Source organism: Nanorana parkeri, unplaced genomic scaffold (assembly GCF_000935625.1).
Source record: "Nanorana parkeri isolate BGI_ZX_2015 unplaced genomic scaffold, ASM93562v1 scaffold2895, whole genome shotgun sequence".
In the NCBI taxonomy this organism is placed as follows: Eukaryota; Metazoa; Chordata; class Amphibia; order Anura; family Dicroglossidae; genus Nanorana; species Nanorana parkeri.
The window spans coordinates 59,800-78,404 of NW_017309163.1; the positions used below are offsets into that span (position 1 = coordinate 59,800).

General features: G+C 48.6%; 1 protein-coding gene across 1 annotated transcript in view; it reads left to right on the plus strand.

The window, feature by feature from the left end:
* The window catches only part of SPEN (spen family transcriptional repressor), a 63,081-nt gene that overhangs the window by 30,366 nt on the left and 14,110 nt on the right, over positions 1-18,605 (plus strand). Inside the window, 6 exon segments of the mRNA XM_018574351.1 lie at positions 10,065-10,225; positions 12,435-12,635; positions 14,363-14,514; positions 14,805-14,930; positions 16,883-16,996; positions 17,583-17,696. Of these exon segments, the coding sequence (XP_018429853.1) occupies positions 10,065-10,225; positions 12,435-12,635; positions 14,363-14,514; positions 14,805-14,930; positions 16,883-16,996; positions 17,583-17,696 (868 nt within the window).

The following is an 18,605-nucleotide window of genomic DNA, read 5'->3' on the forward strand; positions in this document are numbered from 1 at the left end:
GTTTTCTTAATTGAGGATCACGGTGTGAAAATTCCTCACTCAGCCGATGTTTGCTGCGTCATCTCAGTGGGGAACTCCGTGGGAACTGTTTTTGATCCAGCGAGACATACGGCTTTTTTTTTTTGGTGGTAGAAGATTCTCTCATCTGACAGCATTGTAGATGTGGACGGCTCTGGTGTGACCCTGACTGCAAGTTTCCTTCCCTAAAGGTCGGAGCCTGGGAAGGTCATTTCACTCGGCAGAGATCCCTATACCATAGCTGGGTTGGGAATCGTTTTTGTATCCTATGACAATCCCGTGTGTAACTTCATGAGGGGGTAATTAGGATGGGACCTGTGTGGTTTGGGGGCCCCCCCGGTGTACCTGCTGCCACCTGCATGCTCACGTTACCTTCTGTTCACAGTAATGAGATTTGCAGCTTATGAACATTCGGGTATAATAAAGAGGAAAGGTTCATATTAGGGATGCACCGGTATCGCTACTAGTATGGGTGCCGATGCCGAGTATTTGGGGCGAGTACTCGCCGGGCAGCGCGTCATTACACAGCGCCCGGCTTCCTGATTGGCCAGAAAGCCGGCTCCGTGCTTTCTAGTCACCTAGTGAAGAATAGCATGGGGACAGCTTCACCTGCTAAACAGGAAGCCAGGTGGCGAGTCATTACACACCGCCTGGCTTCCTGAATGGGACTTCCGGTATTGGCGAGTATCAAAAAAAATTAATATTGGTACTCGATACCGAAATACCGCAATACCGCTATCGGTGCATCCCTAGTTCATATAATATACAATGGGGGGAATTGATAAAAAACTGGAGCAGTTGCCCATGGCAACCAATCAGCTTCTCTCTTCAGTTTGCTCAGGTAAGATTTGAAAATAAGACAGAGAAGCTGATTGGTTGCCGTGCAAATCTGCACCAGATTCTGTCCGCTCCAGTTTTGATAAATTCCCCCCAAGCTATATATTTAAATCTTTGTAGAATATGTACCATTTTTAGCAAAGCTTTGAAAGAGAAGAGCACTTTAAGCCCCTTTTAGTGTGATGTTACCGTTCCCTCCCCGCGCACAGATGAGGTGTCACCATCAGGCCCGGCCGCCATTGTTTACATCCTGCAGCGGAAGCCGCCTTCTCCAGATTGGACCTGCACAGTACATCCTCATTGACTTCTATGGGGCTGGTCTACCTCCATCTCCCAGCTAGGAGAGTAGCCCTATAGAGGTCATTGGGGATGTACTACATAGGTGCAGCCTGGAGAAGCATGGGGAATGTACTACATAGGTGCAGCCTGGAGAAGCATGGGGAATGTACTACATAGGTGCAGCCCGGAGAAGCATGGGGAATGTACTACACAGACATGGTGGCCAGGCCCGTCGGTGAATATGTATCTGTGCACAGGGTGGGGGATGGCGGTGATGTGACCCTTAAGAGGCCTAAAGGATAGGTGCACTTTGTTTTGACGTGCATACCTCTTTTGAGCAAGACTCTCATGCACGATATATAGCCAAGAAGATGTGTGTGGCTCTGGGACCCTTTAAGGCCTGTATACATGGTGAAGAAGGGTCCTATGTACCAGATGCCTGAAGTGAATGCAGTTGAATCTGCAGGGTACCCAGGAGTAGCGACCTTTGCTGGCCTTGCCGATGGAGAAACTGCGCCGGTTACATTAGACGAGTTACACTGCGACAGCCAATCCTATCGGTGGCTTCTCATTCGCGGGGGACCATGACCCTTCACCCGTCATGAGCCCTTAATAACTGTGTGATGGGTCTGACAATATATATATAGTCCATGGTCCCATCGCACTCCTGACCGCGTAAATCCCTTCAAGAATTGGGTGCTGCGGCAGTCAACGGGTGGCAGCCGTAACAATCGTGAGCTGAAGCAGAGACACCGGCACTCCAAATTTTACAAAATACGTCTATTTATTGACACGCATCGTGGTAAAAAACAACGAACGTTTCGGAGGTCACCAAGATCCCCTTCATCAGGTAGAACATACGACAATATGTAAGGGTCTGACAATATGGTGCTATATGCGGCCATGCCGATGGTGTGTTCGCCGTCACCCTGGATCGGCCTTTCAGATAATCGCGTCATTCCTTTCTTCATAGATGGATATCTCTGCAGATTAGCCGTCTGCGCTCGCCATTGTTCTCTTGGACGGGATTTCTGGTCCGCTAGTCATGTCGGCTAGATGTCGCGTAACACACTGATAGCTGGTTTGCGGTTCTTGTCTTCCCTGCTGTTTAGTGAGTGAGGCCTGGCTGTATTGTACAATCATGGCGTGAAATATCGGCAATGTGTTCCCTTTAAGCCCTCGTTCACACCTGAACGTTTTGTAGCGCGTTCTACGCTCGACGAACGCTCTACAAAACGCTCAAAAATATAAATCCCATTGTATTCAATGGTCTGGTTCCCACCTCGGCGTATTTCCGCCCGTCCCTAACGCGCTACAAAACGGCCCACGCCTGAAAAGGTACAGGTAGTACTTTGGGCCGTTTTTGTTGCGCGTTTCCATTGGGATACAGCCAAGTAGCCTTCGGAAACGTGCGTTTGTCGCGCAACTTTTTTTTACAGCGAATCGTGGTAAAAATACGCGCATATGCAATACGCCTAGGTGTGAACGTGACCTTATAATATGACGTGGGCTCATTCTCACCGGACTCGGAAGTAACAATCGACCAGGAAAGACCAGGCAGCCGCGTGTCTGAGCCCTGCTACTAATGACTGACGGGAGAAGACACGGGAACCTACGCGAGTCACAAAGGCCGAAGAGCCAGTCCATGCAGAATAGGAGACGGCCAGCGCTTGTGACGCGTACCTGTGTCTCGTCACCTCCTGGTCTGTCCTCCGCCCGGCAGCGCGGGACCTCGGGATAGCGGAGCGTCCTAACATTCTTCAGGTTTGTCTTTGCTTGCTCTGGCCTCTCCTTCCTCTCTAGCTCTCTCTCGCTATTGGTTAATAGGGCTGCCAGTCGCAGCCACGTTCTAATAGGCCTGAGAGCTGTGAAGGGTCATGTGGAGAGCCAGCAACCTTTTAGCCCTCGTTCACACCTGAACGTTTTGTAGCGCGTTCTACGCTCGTCGAACGCTCTACAAAACGCTCAAAAATATAAATCCCATTGTATTCAATGGGTCTCGTTCCCACCTCGGCGTATTTCCGCCCGTCCCTAACGCGCTACAAAACGGCCCACGCCTGAAAAGGTCCAGGTACTACTTTGGGCCGTTTTGTTGCGCGTTTCCATTGGGATACAGCCAAGTAGCCTTTGTAAACACGCGACGGTCGCACGACTTTTTTTTACCGCAAATCGCGGTAAAAAACGCGCGACGGTCGCGCGACAGACGCGCATATGCAATGCGCCTAGGTGTGAACGAGACCTTACTCTTAAGCTGGCCACACACCTTACAACCATCGCACGGCTTTCATCCTGCGATGGTTTGTAAGGTCATTAAAAGCTCGTACGATCTGCCCATCTTGGACAGGCAGATGGTACATGCGATCATCGTAAGCCCTCCCCGCTGAGAGGCGGGGCTTCCGATGACTGCAAGGCTGAGCGGGCACTTGCGCACACCGTCCCGAGAACGCCACCAACCCGCTGAAAATCGTACGATTCTCGGCGGGTTTTCAAGCGTGCTCGGGAGACAAAAGTAAAGATGGAGACACCGGCACTCCAAATTCATAAGCAAACGTCTACTTATTGAGGCGCAGCATAGTAAACGGCAACGAACGTTTCGCCGTCACAGAGGATCCCCCTTCCTCAGGCAAAAGCATACTGAGGAAGGGGGATCCTCTGTGACCCTGAGGGCCTGTTCACACGACGTCCGTTTTCTGTGCTGCCCGGATCCTGTACGCTCCTGCACTTAAAATGCATCCCCATGTATCCCTGTGTGTTTTATGGGCTACAGTTCTCACGTGCGCAGTCCGTTCAGCTTCCGAGAGGAAAAACACTGCATGTCACATTTTGTCCGGTCCGGAAACGCACGAATGCGGCAAAAAACGGAACGCAATGCAGCTGAGCAAAAAAAAAAATAAAATAGTATTCTTGCTCCACTTTGTATGATGTCATACGACATACGAGTAAAAGGAAAAAAAATGTATCCGGGTGACCTCGCAAATCCTCATACAAACTCCAGAACTGACCCTCGGAGTCCCAGAGCCTCAAGATCGGGTGTACCCAATAACGGCGTCTCCCGCGGGCTCGTCCTCTGCAGATTGCTGTAGCCATCGCCATCAACATGCCTGCGAACATGTGATACATGTCTGATCACCAGCTTTACATACACAAAGGGGGGTAGATGTTCCGAGAGGGCGGAAGTGACCTCAGAGGAAGAATCTGCAGACTGACAGCCCCACGGCTTGAAAAAATTGTCAGCATCAGTAGCACCGCGTCTGCAGATCCGCACCTGATCAGGACCTGATATCATGTGAACAAGCCCTGAAACGTCCGTTGCCGTTTACTATGCTGCACGCCAATCAGTAGACGTTTGCTTATGAATTTGGAGTGCCGGTGTCTCCATCCTGTGACTATAACGGATGCCACCCGTTGACTACCGCAGCGCCCGCTTTTCAAAGGGATTTGGCGGTCAGGAGTGCGATGGGTCCCATGGACTTTCTCGGGAGACAAAAGTCGTGCGGCGGTACAGTAGAAACGGTCGCACGCCTTCCATACACTGCACGATTCTCGTACGAGACGGTGACAAAGACGGAATAATGGTCCTATATTCTGGCTTTTAGGCCGTTTTTTTGCCTCCCAACGTCCACAAAGTCATTACATGCAGCGCATTGGTCACCTCTTCTGAGTTCACCTATATCGCATTGTGCACACCTTCTAAAGTCCCATACACTCTATATTGCCGAAAGTATTGGCCCCTCCCCTTCCCAATCATGTGATTCGGGTCCTCCAATCCCCTCCGTGGCCCCCGGTGTATAGGACGAGGCACCTCGGCATGCAGACGCTTCTACAGACATCGGTGAGAGAACGGGTCGCTCTCAGGAGCTCGGTGAACTCACGTTGGTCACCTCTTTTGTTGGAGATATTCGGCAGCCTTCCACTACACATCGGATGAATGGCGTTCAGCATCGGTCCTGCCCTGGATGGATATTCTGGGGCTTCCAAGCTTTATGTATGAGATTGTCAGCGGTGACCATGGCAACCAGCTCTCCCTTACATCTCTGACCTGCCCTAGAAACAGGAACGGAAGGCTCTAATTGGCTGCCTGTTGGTAACAGAAGCAGTTTGTTTACGGACCCGGAATTCTGATTTATGATGCGGGGTCTATTGATGGAATATTTCATTTTTTCTGCCTTATTTTGTCGTAGCGTGGTCACTGATCTCCGAGCATCCATTTATTAAAGGATAAGTCCACCCAAATCTGATATTTCAGCATCTGTTGGATGCTGGAGAGATGATCTGTCAGGGATGCAGTTGTATCTCCACATCCTGTGTAAAGTAGGTAAGATGAGGGGTAACTCTACGTATAGGAGGTAGGATGATGAGGGGTAACTCTACGTATAGGAGGTAGGATGATGAGGTGTAACACTACGTATAGGAGGTAGGATGATGAGGGGTAACTCTACGTATAGGAGGTAGGATGATGAGGGGTAACTACGTATAGGAGGTAGGATGATGAGGGGTAACTCTACATATAGGAAGTAGGATGATGAGGTGTAACACTACGTATAGGAGGTAGGATGATGTGTAACTCTACGTATAGGAGGTAGGATGATGAGGGGTAACTCTACGTATAGGAAGTAGGATGATGAGGGGTAACTCTACGTATAGGAAGTAGGATGATGAGGGGTAACTCTACGTATAGGAAGTAGGATGATGAGGGGTAACTCTACGTATAGGAAGTAGGATGATGAGGGGTAACTCTACGTATAGGAAGTAGGATGATGAGGGGTAACTCTACGTATAGGAAGTAGGATGATGAGGGGTAACTCTACGTATAGGAAGTAGGATGATGAGGGGTAACTCTACGTATAGGAAGTAGGATGATGAGGGGTAACTCTACGTATAGGAAGTAGGATGATGAGGGGTAACTCTACGTATAGGAAGTAGGATGATGAGGGGTAACTCTACGTATAGGAAGTAGGATGATGAGGGGTAACTCTACGTATAGGAAGTAGGATGATGAGGGGTAACTCTACGTATAGGAAGTAGGATGATGAGGGGTAACTCTACGTATAGGAAGTAGGATGATGAGGGGTAACTCTACGTATAGGAAGTAGGATGATGAGGGGTAACTCTACGTATAGGAAGTAGGATGATGAGGGGTAACTCTACGTATAGGAAGTAGGATGATGAGGGGTAACTCTACGTATAGGAAGTAGGATGATGAGGGGTAACTCTACGTATAGGAAGTAGGATGATGAGGGGTAACTCTACGTATAGGAAGTAGGATGATGAGGGGTAACTCTACGTATAGGAAGTAGGATGATGAGGGGTAACTCTACGTATAGGAAGTAGGATGATGAGGGGTAACTCTACGTATAGGAAGTAGGATGATGAGGGGTAACTCTACGTATAGGAAGTAGGATGATGAGGGGTAACTCTACGTATAGGAAGTAGGATGATGAGGGGTAACTCTACGTATAGGAAGTAGGATGATGAGGGGTAACTCTACGTATAGGAAGTAGGATGATGAGGGGTAACTCTACGTATAGGAAGTAGGATGATGAGGGGTAACTCTACGTATAGGAAGTAGGATGATGAGGGGTAACTCTACGTATAGGAAGTAGGATGATGAGGGGTAACTCTACGTATAGGAAGTAGGATGATGAGGGGTAACTCTACGTATAGGAAGTAGGATGATGAGGGGTAACTCTACGTATAGGAAGTAGGATGATGAGGGGTAACTCTACGTATAGGAAGTAGGATGATGAGGGGTAACTCTACGTATAGGAAGTAGGATGATGAGGGGTAACTCTACGTATAGGAAGTAGGATGATGAGGGGTAACTCTACGTATAGGAAGTAGGATGATGAGGGGTAACTCTACGTATAGGAAGTAGGATGATGAGGGGTAACTCTACGTATAGGAAGTAGGATGATGAGGGGTAACTCTACGTATAGGAAGTAGGATGATGAGGGGTAACTCTACGTATAGGAAGTAGGATGATGAGGGGTAACTCTACGTATAGGAAGTAGGATGATGAGGGGTAACTCTACGTATAGGAAGTAGGATGATGAGGGGTAACTCTACGTATAGGAAGTAGGATGATGAGGGGTAACTCTACGTATAGGAAGTAGGATGATGAGGGGTAACTCTACGTATAGGAAGTAGGATGATGAGGGGTAACTCTACGTATAGGAAGTAGGATGATGAGGGGTAACTCTACGTATAGGAAGTAGGATGATGAGGGGTAACTCTACGTATAGGAAGTAGGATGATGAGGGGTAACTCTACGTATAGGAAGTAGGATGATGAGGGGTAACTCTACGTATAGGAAGTAGGATGATGAGGGGTAACTCTACGTATAGGAAGTAGGATGATGAGGGGTAACTCTACGTATAGGAAGTAGGATGATGAGGGGTAACTCTACGTATAGGAAGTAGGATGATGAGGGGTAACTCTACGTATAGGAAGTAGGATGATGAGGGGTAACTCTACGTATAGGAAGTAGGATGATGAGGGGTAACTCTACGTATAGGAAGTAGGATGATGAGGGGTAACTCTACGTATAGGAAGTAGGATGATGAGGGGTAACTCTACGTATAGGAAGTAGGATGATGAGGGGTAACTCTACGTATAGGAAGTAGGATGATGAGGGGTAACTCTACGTATAGGAAGTAGGATGATGAGGGGTAACTCTACGTATAGGAAGTAGGATGATGAGGGGTAACTCTACGTATAGGAAGTAGGATGATGAGGGGTAACTCTACGTATAGGAAGTAGGATGATGAGGGGTAACTCTACGTATAGGAAGTAGGATGATGAGGGGTAACTCTACGTATAGGAAGTAGGATGATGAGGGGTAACTCTACGTATAGGAAGTAGGATGATGAGGGGTAACTCTACGTATAGGAAGTAGGATGATGAGGGGTAACTCTACGTATAGGAAGTAGGATGATGAGGGGTAACTCTACGTATAGGAAGTAGGATGATGAGGGGTAACTCTACGTATAGGAAGTAGGATGATGAGGGGTAACTCTACGTATAGGAAGTAGGATGATGAGGGGTAACTCTACGTATAGGAAGTAGGATGATGAGGGGTAACTCTACGTATAGGAAGTAGGATGATGAGGGGTAACTCTACGTATAGGAAGTAGGATGATGAGGGGTAACTCTACGTATAGGAAGTAGGATGATGAGGGGTAACTCTACGTATAGGAAGTAGGATGATGAGGGGTAACTCTACGTATAGGAAGTAGGATGATGAGGGGTAACTCTACGTATAGGAAGTAGGATGATGAGGGGTAACTCTACGTATAGGAAGTAGGATGATGAGGGGTAACTCTACGTATAGGAAGTAGGATGATGAGGGGTAACTCTACGTATAGGAAGTAGGATGATGAGGGGTAACTCTACGTATAGGAAGTAGGATGATGAGGGGTAACTCTACGTATAGGAAGTAGGATGATGAGGGGTAACTCTACGTATAGGAAGTAGGATGATGAGGGGTAACTCTACGTATAGGAAGTAGGATGATGAGGGGTAACTCTACGTATAGGAAGTAGGATGATGAGGGGTAACTCTACGTATAGGAAGTAGGATGATGAGGGGTAACTCTACGTATAGGAAGTAGGATGATGAGGGGTAACTCTACGTATAGGAAGTAGGATGATGAGGGGTAACTCTACGTATAGGAAGTAGGATGATGAGGGGTAACTCTACGTATAGGAGGTAGGATGATGAGGGGTAACTACGTATAGGAGGTAGGATGATGAGGTGTAACTCTACGTATATCAGGTAGGATGATGAGGTGTAACTCTACGTATAGGAAGTAGGATGATGAGGGGTAACTCTACGTATAGGAGGTAGGATGATGAGGGGTAACTCTACGTATAGGAGGTAGGATGATGAGGTGTAACTCTACGTATAGGAGGTAGGATGATGAGGGGTAACTCTACGTATAGGAGGTAGGATGATGAGGGGTAACTCTACGTATAGGAGGTAGGATGATGAGGGGTAACTCTACGTATAGGAGGTAGGATGATGAGGGGTAACTACGTATAGGAGGTAGGATGATGAGGGGTAACTACGTATAGGAGGTAGGATGATGAGGGGTAACTCTACGTAAAGGAGGCAATGAGTATGGAGATGCCGGACGGGGGCATTGAGTTTGGAGATGCCGGGGGGGTTGTGTTGTGTTCTGTGCTTGCCGAGTTGTCCCTATAATATGCGTTTTCCCTGAGACCGTTCTGTGATGTTGTCACCGTTCGAGGGGCTTCCATTGCAGACTTGGTTTATCAGGTCCCGGGCTGGTATCCTGATTCTACCTCCTCTACCAAGAGATTCACTGACCTGGAGCCTACAAATATGTGCATGCTTGTTCCAGGTCAGTGACTAGCCAAGTAAAGAAGGAATGATGAGGACAGCCCCTCTTAAATGACAAGTCAGCCGTGCCACTACCCCCCCTCCCCCTCCCATGTTTCTATCCTGATGGGTCTCTTAATTCACACTGGAACTAGGGAAGCTGTCCACACTGCTATTGATGACGTGACAGGTTCTCTTGTGGAAATGCAGCCGTTTCATGTTCTGTATGTTCCCCTGTCCTCCCGGCAATGTGTCTGAACATGGGTGTCAGTGCCGTGTTGTCTCTGACTTGTGAGTGTGGAGCGCCCCCTTCTGGATGTGCGAGACGTTATTACAATCTGTTTATATCGGTGATTACATATCATGTATGTGCGTCTCGCCTTCTGCTCTCATAGAGGTGATGCCACATTGGTCGCACGCTGGGTCATGTGACCAGCGCAGAGCTATTGGCCATGACAGTCCTACCTGGTTCAGAGATAATGAATGCTGAAGGGGTGTGGGGAGGCAAGGGGTCAGTGTCATTGTATGATGCCGCGTCCTGGCCCTCGGCCATTCTGATTGGTGTTTTTTTTTGTTGTTTTTGTTTGCAGCAGTGATTCCAGCAGTACGTCAAGCGATGAATCTCCCGCCAGGTCGGTACAGTCGGCCGCAGTTCCCGCGCCTCCGGTCCAGCCGCTCCTCTCCCTGGACAAGGATGAACCACGCAAAAGTTTCGGGATCAAAGTCCAAAATCTCCCCGTGCGTTCTACAGGTAGACTATACACCGGAGGCCTTTATCCTGGTCATGGAATGGGGGAGGGGGGTACAACCACAGCATTTGTATGTGTATCCTAGAAATGTACATACACTTCACATACATGTGTCATATTAGTGGCGGCCTTTATCCTGGTCATGGAATATGGGGGGGGGAGGGGACAACCACAGCATTTGTATGTGTATCCTAGAAATGAAAAAACACTTCACATGTGTCATATTAGTGGCGGCCTTTGTCCTGGTCATGGATTGGGGGTGGGGGAGGGAGGAGAGGTACAACCACACCATTTGTATGTGTATTCTAGAAATGTACATACACTTCACATACATGTGTCATATTAGTGGCGGCCTTTGTCCTGGTCATGGATTGGGGGTGGGGGAGGGAGGAGAGGTACAACCACACCATTTGTATGTGTATTCTAGAAATGTACATACACTTCACATACATGTGTCATATTAGTGGCGACCTTTAGCCTGGTTCTCATTGTCTGCTGACCAACATTCACCGTGACCCTTCCCATGCCGGTGTTATCACATTGGGTGAATCTTGGCCCCTCGCCGCTCTGGGTAGATTTATTCACTCACGAATGTCATCCGATGGTGGAGTCGTGGAATGGACACGGGACGGTATTCTGGAACGTGGCTCTGTGATCCGGGAAGCCTCCTCCATTGTATGTGTGAGAACATTAGCCACTTGAAGTCCGCGGTGTTACACCCCCTTCCTGTGGCGGACATTTTTCAGTTTTCAGAGCTGCGGTGCTTTGACTGACGTTTATTCCGTCATGCAACGCTGTACTGAAACAAATTTTATACAATTTTTTTGGGGACACATAGAGCTTTCTTTTGGGGGCATTTAATCACCACTGGGGGGGGGGGTTATTTTTTTTTATATATTAAGGAACAATTACCGAAACTTTAAAAAAAAGTTTCCCCCTATATTAAATGATAAAACATTTATTATTACCCAATTTTTGGCTAAAATATAAAAGTCGGGGTCACCAAACATGTCAAGCCTTAAAATTGTGCGCGCCCCCGAAACCTAAAAAAAAGACATTATTAGGCAGGGTTCACACCTAGGCGTATCGAATATGCGTGCTTGTCGCGCGTTTTTACCGCGATTCGCGGTTAAAAAAAACGCGTGACAAACGCGCGTTTCCGAGGGCTACCTGGCTGTATCCCAATGGACACGCGCGGCAAATATGCCCCAAAGAAGCTCCTGTACTTCTTTGGGCGTTTTGTAGTGCGTTCATACGGCCTGTAATACGCCCAGCTGTGAAGCATACCCATAGGAAATAATGGGATTTCGGTGTTTGAGCGTTTTGCAGAGCGTAGGAACGCGCAGGTGTGAACCGGGCCTTAGGGGTCCAAGACCCCTAATGTCACCTGGGGACCCCCCAAAAAAGCTAATGAAGCCGGGATCTGCTTCATCAGCTTCTTCTCTCTGGCTATAGCAGCCAGATGACTGACAGGCGAATGCGGAAGTGATGTAATACACGTCACTTCTGCATTCAGACCTCGGAGGGAGATCGGCAAGGATAGCAACCCTAACGCGCAAAGACAGCGCATACATACGATCGGCAGGCTATAGAGCCGCCCATCGTATGTATATCACAGACACTGTAAACGGCTGTAAAGAACGGGCGTGTTTTTTCTGCCCATGCGCGAGCAGAAAAAAAAAGCCTTTGTTACTGCAACCGGCCCGTTGTGAGTCTGCCGTCCGGACGATAGGAGGTTTGAGGCCCCATTCAAACTGAGCGATACCGCATGGCAATGGGGCTCTGTCCGTCGCTGTCGCGGGTCGTGCGTCGCTACAGCAGGACCCTTTTTGGAGCGGATTTTGCCGCGATTCTAGTTTGCTCAATGGAAGCATTTGCACGATATCGCGCAAAATGCAAATCGCACGGCAAACGTGCGATTTGCTCAGTGTGAATGGGGCCTTAATGTGTGAGGACGGTGCAGAAGGGATTTCATCTTTGCTTGTCTAGGGAGCACAGAAGGGCATGGCCGGTGACTCTCTCATTGGCCGGTGACTCTCTCATTGGCCGGTGACTCTCTCATTGGCCGGTGACTCTCTCATTGGCCGGTGACTCATCGGCTGCGTTCCTCAGTGTCAGGTTTTATGATGATCTGGTGATATGACAACGTCGGTTGTGTCTTTTGGTTACGTAACGGGTTTGTGTGTGTTTTTTTTTTTTTCCCCCCTCCAGATACAAGCCTTAAAGATGGCCTCTTCCACGAGTTTAAGAAGTATGGAAAGGTGACGTCGGTGCAGATACACGGGGTGTCCGAGGAGCGCTATGGTCTGGTCTTCTTCAGGCAGCAGGAAGATCAGGAGAAAGCACTTAACGCGTCAAAGGGCAAGCTGTTCTTCGGCATGCAGATAGAAGTCACAGCCTGGGTCGGCCCGGGTAAGTTACCCTTTCCGAAGGGCTGAAACCCCCTTTACAAATCACACTGCGAGAGATGAGATGAGTAGGGCACAATCACTGTGCAGCATTGCTAAGAAGGAAGCGGGACTTGCTTAGGTAATGAGTAAATATGGCTGCCCCCGTGTACATATAATCATTGACGGACATTGAGGAGATGAAAGTCAGCAAATCCCATTCTCCAATATCTAAAAATCCTAATTGAAGATAATTGGCCCCTAATGGGGTTTTCAGCCCTGTGTGTGCGCCGAAGCGTCCCCGTCTTTGGGGTATGCAGACTGCCAGTGTATGGTATGTTGTAACAGCAAAGCTCCTGTTGGGGAATCGTTCCACCTCTCTCTGATCACATTCTCTGAGCTTTAAGGGCTTGTTCACACCATGTCCGGATTCTGTCCAGACCAGAACAGTTCGCCCCTGCACTAAAAACGCATCACAATGCATCCCTATGTGTTTTATGTGCTCCAGTTCAAACCAGAGCGGCGCTTTCTGTTCCGGACAGAAAAAATACTGCATGTCACATTTTTTTCTGGTCCGGAACGCGTACGGCCGCGTCAAAAACGCAACGAAAACGCGCTGGAAACGCACTGCAGCTAACTGGAAAAAAAAGTGTATTCTTGCTCCACTTTTGATGAAGGCCGGAAGTGACCTCAGAGCAAGAATCTGCATACTGACAGCCCCCCCACCCCCCCAAAAAAACCTGGAACGCGGTAAGAATTGTTATAGGATATGTCACCAGCACTCCAGAATGACAAACACGTCAATTTTCGGGGCCGCGCAGGGTCCCCTTCATCAGGCTTAAAGTGAACAATTCAAAGTATACACCATAAAAAAAATGCATCAAAAATGCGCTGCACGCCATGCACCGCGTCTGCAGATCTGGACCAGAAAATGGTGTGAACAAGCCCTAAAGCTGGAGCCCCATGATTCCCCTCTCCTCCCCCATCCTGGTTTGGCACCCCTATATATATATATGTATTAGGGATGCACCAATACCACTTTTTTAAGACCGAGTATGAGTACCGATACTTTTGATCAAGTACTCGCAGATACCAATTACCGATACTTTTTCTTAAAGGACCGGGTCACATTTTTTCTAAAGCAATACAAACTAATGATTTTAGGTCAGTTTCTTAATATTATGATTCATGAGATGACGAGGGAGCATGACGCCAGCTTCCCGGCCAATCAGAATGCCGGACGCTGCGTCATTACACGGCACCTGGCTTCCGGATTGGCTAGCTTTCTGACCAATCGTGAAGCCGGGCAGCGCATCATTACACGCTACCCGGCTTCCTGATACAGGAAGTACTCGTGCTAGGTATCGGAGCATTTGGGCGAGTACGAGTACTCACCCAAATACTCGGTATCGGCACCGATACCGATACTAGTATCGGTGCATCCCTAATATATATATACTCCTTTTCACTTCAAGTCTCCTTGTCAAGTCTCCTTGTCAGTCTTGTGATGTCGTCGTGGCGGGCATTCTTCCAGGACTGAGCGGCGCTCATGTAATGACACTCAGTCCTGGAGTACTGCCAGTCCTTGGGGTTACAGGAACTGGGCGATATGACCAGGCACAACGCTGGAGCATGGAGAGGGCAAGTCACCGTCGGCTCTGTTAGGGGGACTGTTGGCACTTTCAGGGGAACTAATAAGCCAAATAAAATTCCTGCGTTGCATATTAAATGTTGTTCTTGTCGTCCCTCCAGAAACGGAAAGCGAGAATGAATTTCGGCCTCTGGATGAGAGAATAGATGAATTTCACCCCAAGGCCACACGGACCCTCTTCATCGGTAACTTGGAGAAAACCACCACGCACCTCGACCTGCACAACGTATTCCAGCGCTTCGGAGAGATTGTGGTACGTTGGCTTTGCATTGCACGCGGCGGCGTCTCCTGCACCTCAGTGAACGGGCTGTGTCGCGCTGAGTGTTTTTAGATGCGTTTTCACCTCCCAGCCTCGGATGTGAATCAATATCTCAGACCTGAGAGGCAAACTTTGATTTTTGGCTTTCATTAGCGATCGATATGTCCCGGCTGTAGGTCTGTGTGTCTGTCCATTGTTAATCCTGTTAAAGTTCCAGCTGGGTGTGTGTTCATTCCGCGCTCGCTCCTATTGATCTGACTGTATTCCTCTCCTCTCCTGTCCAGGATATTGATGTGAAGAAGCTGAATGGGGTTCCACAGTACGCTTTTCTGCAGTACAGCGATATCACCAGTGTCTGCAAAGCCATTAAGAAGATGGATGGAGAGTACCTGGGGAACAACCGGTTGAAGGTATAGGGCACCATAGCCAATCGGCTTCTTTCTACTCCTTCCTGGAAATGTCAGACTGACTGGAAGTTGGGGGCATTAAAATAGAATCTCTCCTGAGCCCGCGGGACCATGCTCGGACCAGGCGGCTCTTCACCTGCATGTGCTATACAGTAGCTTTAAAGTGTTACTGAACCCTTCATGGGAAAACAGTTGTAGCTGCGCACCTTACATCTTCATTTCCTGTCCATTCTGTGTGCAGTCTTTGCAGCATAATGAGCCTGTGACAGTTTGGTGTGCTTAATTTCCACCTATAGGGTGGCTACATCGCCTTGCAGGACCTTCCTGAGGGTCACGTGTAGCCACCCTGACATGCATGCTCCTGGGTGGGGTTGCATGTTCACATGCCGCTTGGTACCATGCTTTGGTGCTGGGCTCAGGGAACCATATACATTACGGGTAGCATGTAAGGAATCCTGGGATACTGTGCTCGGGGTCACCTGCAGCGGGCAAGGAATCCTGGGATACTGCGCTCGGGGTGGTGTGCAGCAGGCAAGGAATCCTGGGACATGTAGTCCTGATGCATTAGATCGCACTAATGGAAGTCAGAAGATGCAGTGGAAGGGGACACAGTGCAGAGAGGAAACGCAGGAACATACAGATTTTTGCAGCTAGTAAAGTTGAGCTACAGGATATGAAACTTTAGGATCCCTGGTCTGCTCCCCTGCTGTTATAAAGGGATCTCTTTCTTCCTATTCATCGCTTTTATATTTCTATTCCAACAAGGTTCCCTTTAGCACAAAGGCTGCGTGCCCCAGAGATCCTGTACTCTTGTACATAACCCATAACCCTCTTCTTTTCTAGCAGTTGTGTTGTTGTGATGGTCACAATGCAACAGATTAGGGGCCTATTGCTGGGAGGCCGGCCTATGGCCATTTACAGCTCTGACAACGTCCACTTGTTTAACACCTGAAGGGAAATAATACATACAATTCAGAACATAAATGTTTGGGTTCTGCTGGGCCATGCTTAAAGCTACTCCAGGATCCCCCCCACCCAGTACGCAGCCCCTGTCCCACCCAGTCAGGCCCCCTATGCTGCCTCCTCACAATCCATGCAGCCCCCTATGCTGCCTCCTCACAATCGATGCAGCCCCCCTACATAGTAAACCTGTGATCCATGTATGTCCATAATCCAGGAAGCCCTCCCACATTGTATACCTATGATCCATACACCCCCTACACTATACACCTATGATCCAGACACCTTTCCCCCCCTACACTATACACCTATGATCCAGACACCTTTCCCCCCCTACACTATACACCTATGATCCAGACACCTTTCCCCCCCTACACTATACACCTATGATCCAGACACCTTTCCCCCCCTACACTATACACCTATGATCCAGACACCTTTCCCCCCCTACACTATACACCTATGATCCAGACACCTTTCCCCCCCTACACTATACACCTATGATCCAGACACCTTTCCCCCCCTACACTATACACCTATGATCCAGACACCTTTCCCCCCCTACACTATACACCTATGATCCAGACACCTTTCCCCCCCTACACTATACACCTATGATCCAGACACCTTTCCCCCCCTACACTATACACCTATGATCCAGACACCTTTCCCCCCCTACACTATACACCTATGATCCAGACACCTTTCCCCCCCTACACTATACACCTATGATCCAGACACCTTTCCCCCCCTACACTATACACCTATGATCCAGACACCTTTCCCCCCCTACACTATACACCTATGATCCAGACACCCCCCTCCCCCCCTACACTATATACTCCTATGATATGATTCAGACCCCCCCACTGCACACTCAGTCTTGACCGTAGAATAGGCACAAAGTTCTTTTCTTTTTATAGTTGCTCTGAATTGAATGTTCTCTGTACGACTGGGAAAGTTTGCTTACATGGTGAATTTTTGTTCCCCCACAGCTGGGATTTGGGAAAAGCATGCCCACAAACTGTGTGTGGATTGATGGCTTGTCCTCCAGCGTCACCGAGCAGTATTTAACACGACATTTTAGCCGTTACGGACCCGTACTGAAGGTAGGTGGGTGAGCGGGGTGACGTAGGTGATCCTATATCCTCCTTACAATCTTTTCTGTCCTTTTTTTCCCCCCCCTCCTTAAATACATATGTTGTCAGACATGATGGCTGCCTACGTAAAAAGACAGAACTCTGTAACGAGCTGTTCTGATTTTGTAGCGGTAATTTGTGTGCAGTGCATTTTAGGACGGCCAAAGTTTTTTTGCACCGCGCTAATGGCGCGGGTGACACTAGACGCACGTAAACCCGACAGCTGATTGTGGAGGGTGCCACTTCCATTCTAGAACCGTATAGATGATTGCTTTACCGTCCCTTTTTAGTACAAATCCACAGCTGTCTTACCAGTAACAATAACCTATGTGGGAAGTATGCAGAGCCCGACCGTAGATCCTTTTAGCGTCAGTCAAATTGTTGTAGATCGCTCGGCTCCTTTTTGTTTTTCTCGGTGGGATAGAAAGAATGGCATTAAATCAAAAAAAAAATTAAATTCTCCCTGAAACCAGACGAACGCTGATCTTTTGACCAAGTCCTGAGTGGGCGCCGCTCTTATGTGTCCTCTGTTTTTTGTTTGTTCTTTTCCTGACAGGTGGTGTACGACCGCTTTAAAGGCATGGCCCTGATTCTCTACAGTGAGATTGAATTTGCCCAGGCAGCTGTAAAAGAGACCAAGGGGAGGAAGATTGGTGGGAATACCGTTAAGGTGTGCACACACCACCTTTTTAATAAACTGCGTCACGATTTGAACTATTCGCATAGGACAATTCGATCCTGATCTAGTTGTGGCAGGGGGCCTCCCCGGTAGGCTGATGTGTAGCAGAGTGTTAGCCTTGTCGCTGTTTTTTAACGGTAGTCTCTTTCTCTTGTTACTGGTAAGCAGTAAAAAAAAACGCTGCAGCAAGGTAACCTGGAACGTTTTGTTGGTTCGCAAGATTCGGCGATTTTCATTTTGTGTAGCGTAAGGTTTCTGAGATTTCTTGATACATTGGCAGTCGCAGCGATGCTGAACCGTTTCCAGCCCGTACCTAAAATACCAAAGCCAAACACCCCCCACCCCCCACATGTCGGACAGGCTTATACACTCTGCCTTTTACCCATTATTGCCAGGATTCTGTAGTGCCCTGCCTATACCATTTTCACTTTCCCTACAGCTATCTCCTTCTTCCTGTATGTCTTGGGGCGATATCTATTGAAATGACAGCAGGCGCTTCAATGTGCAGCGGGAGGCCGCTTTGATTTGGTCACCTGATGCCAGGTTTTGCATACACGATCGGTACCCTTTTTGCGGTTTCGTGCCAACAGAATGAAATGCAGGTTGATGACCAAAACCTCCAGGTCCTCTGCGACCTTATTAATTCTAGATGCTTTGTTTTCTTTTACTGCTTTCATTGAGTCATATAAATGCACTTAAAGCGGAACTTCCACCTCGACTCGTTAAGCCCTCATTCACACTAGAAAAGGCCGGCGGGTACGGCTCCGTGCTGCGTGCACAGCCGTATCGGGCAGCCCCCGGGAAGGACAGGGGGCTGCGTGTGATCAGTACGCAGCCCCTGTCCTTCTCTATGGGAGTACGCGGCCGTACGCCCCCCCCCCCCCCCCCCCCCCCCCCCCC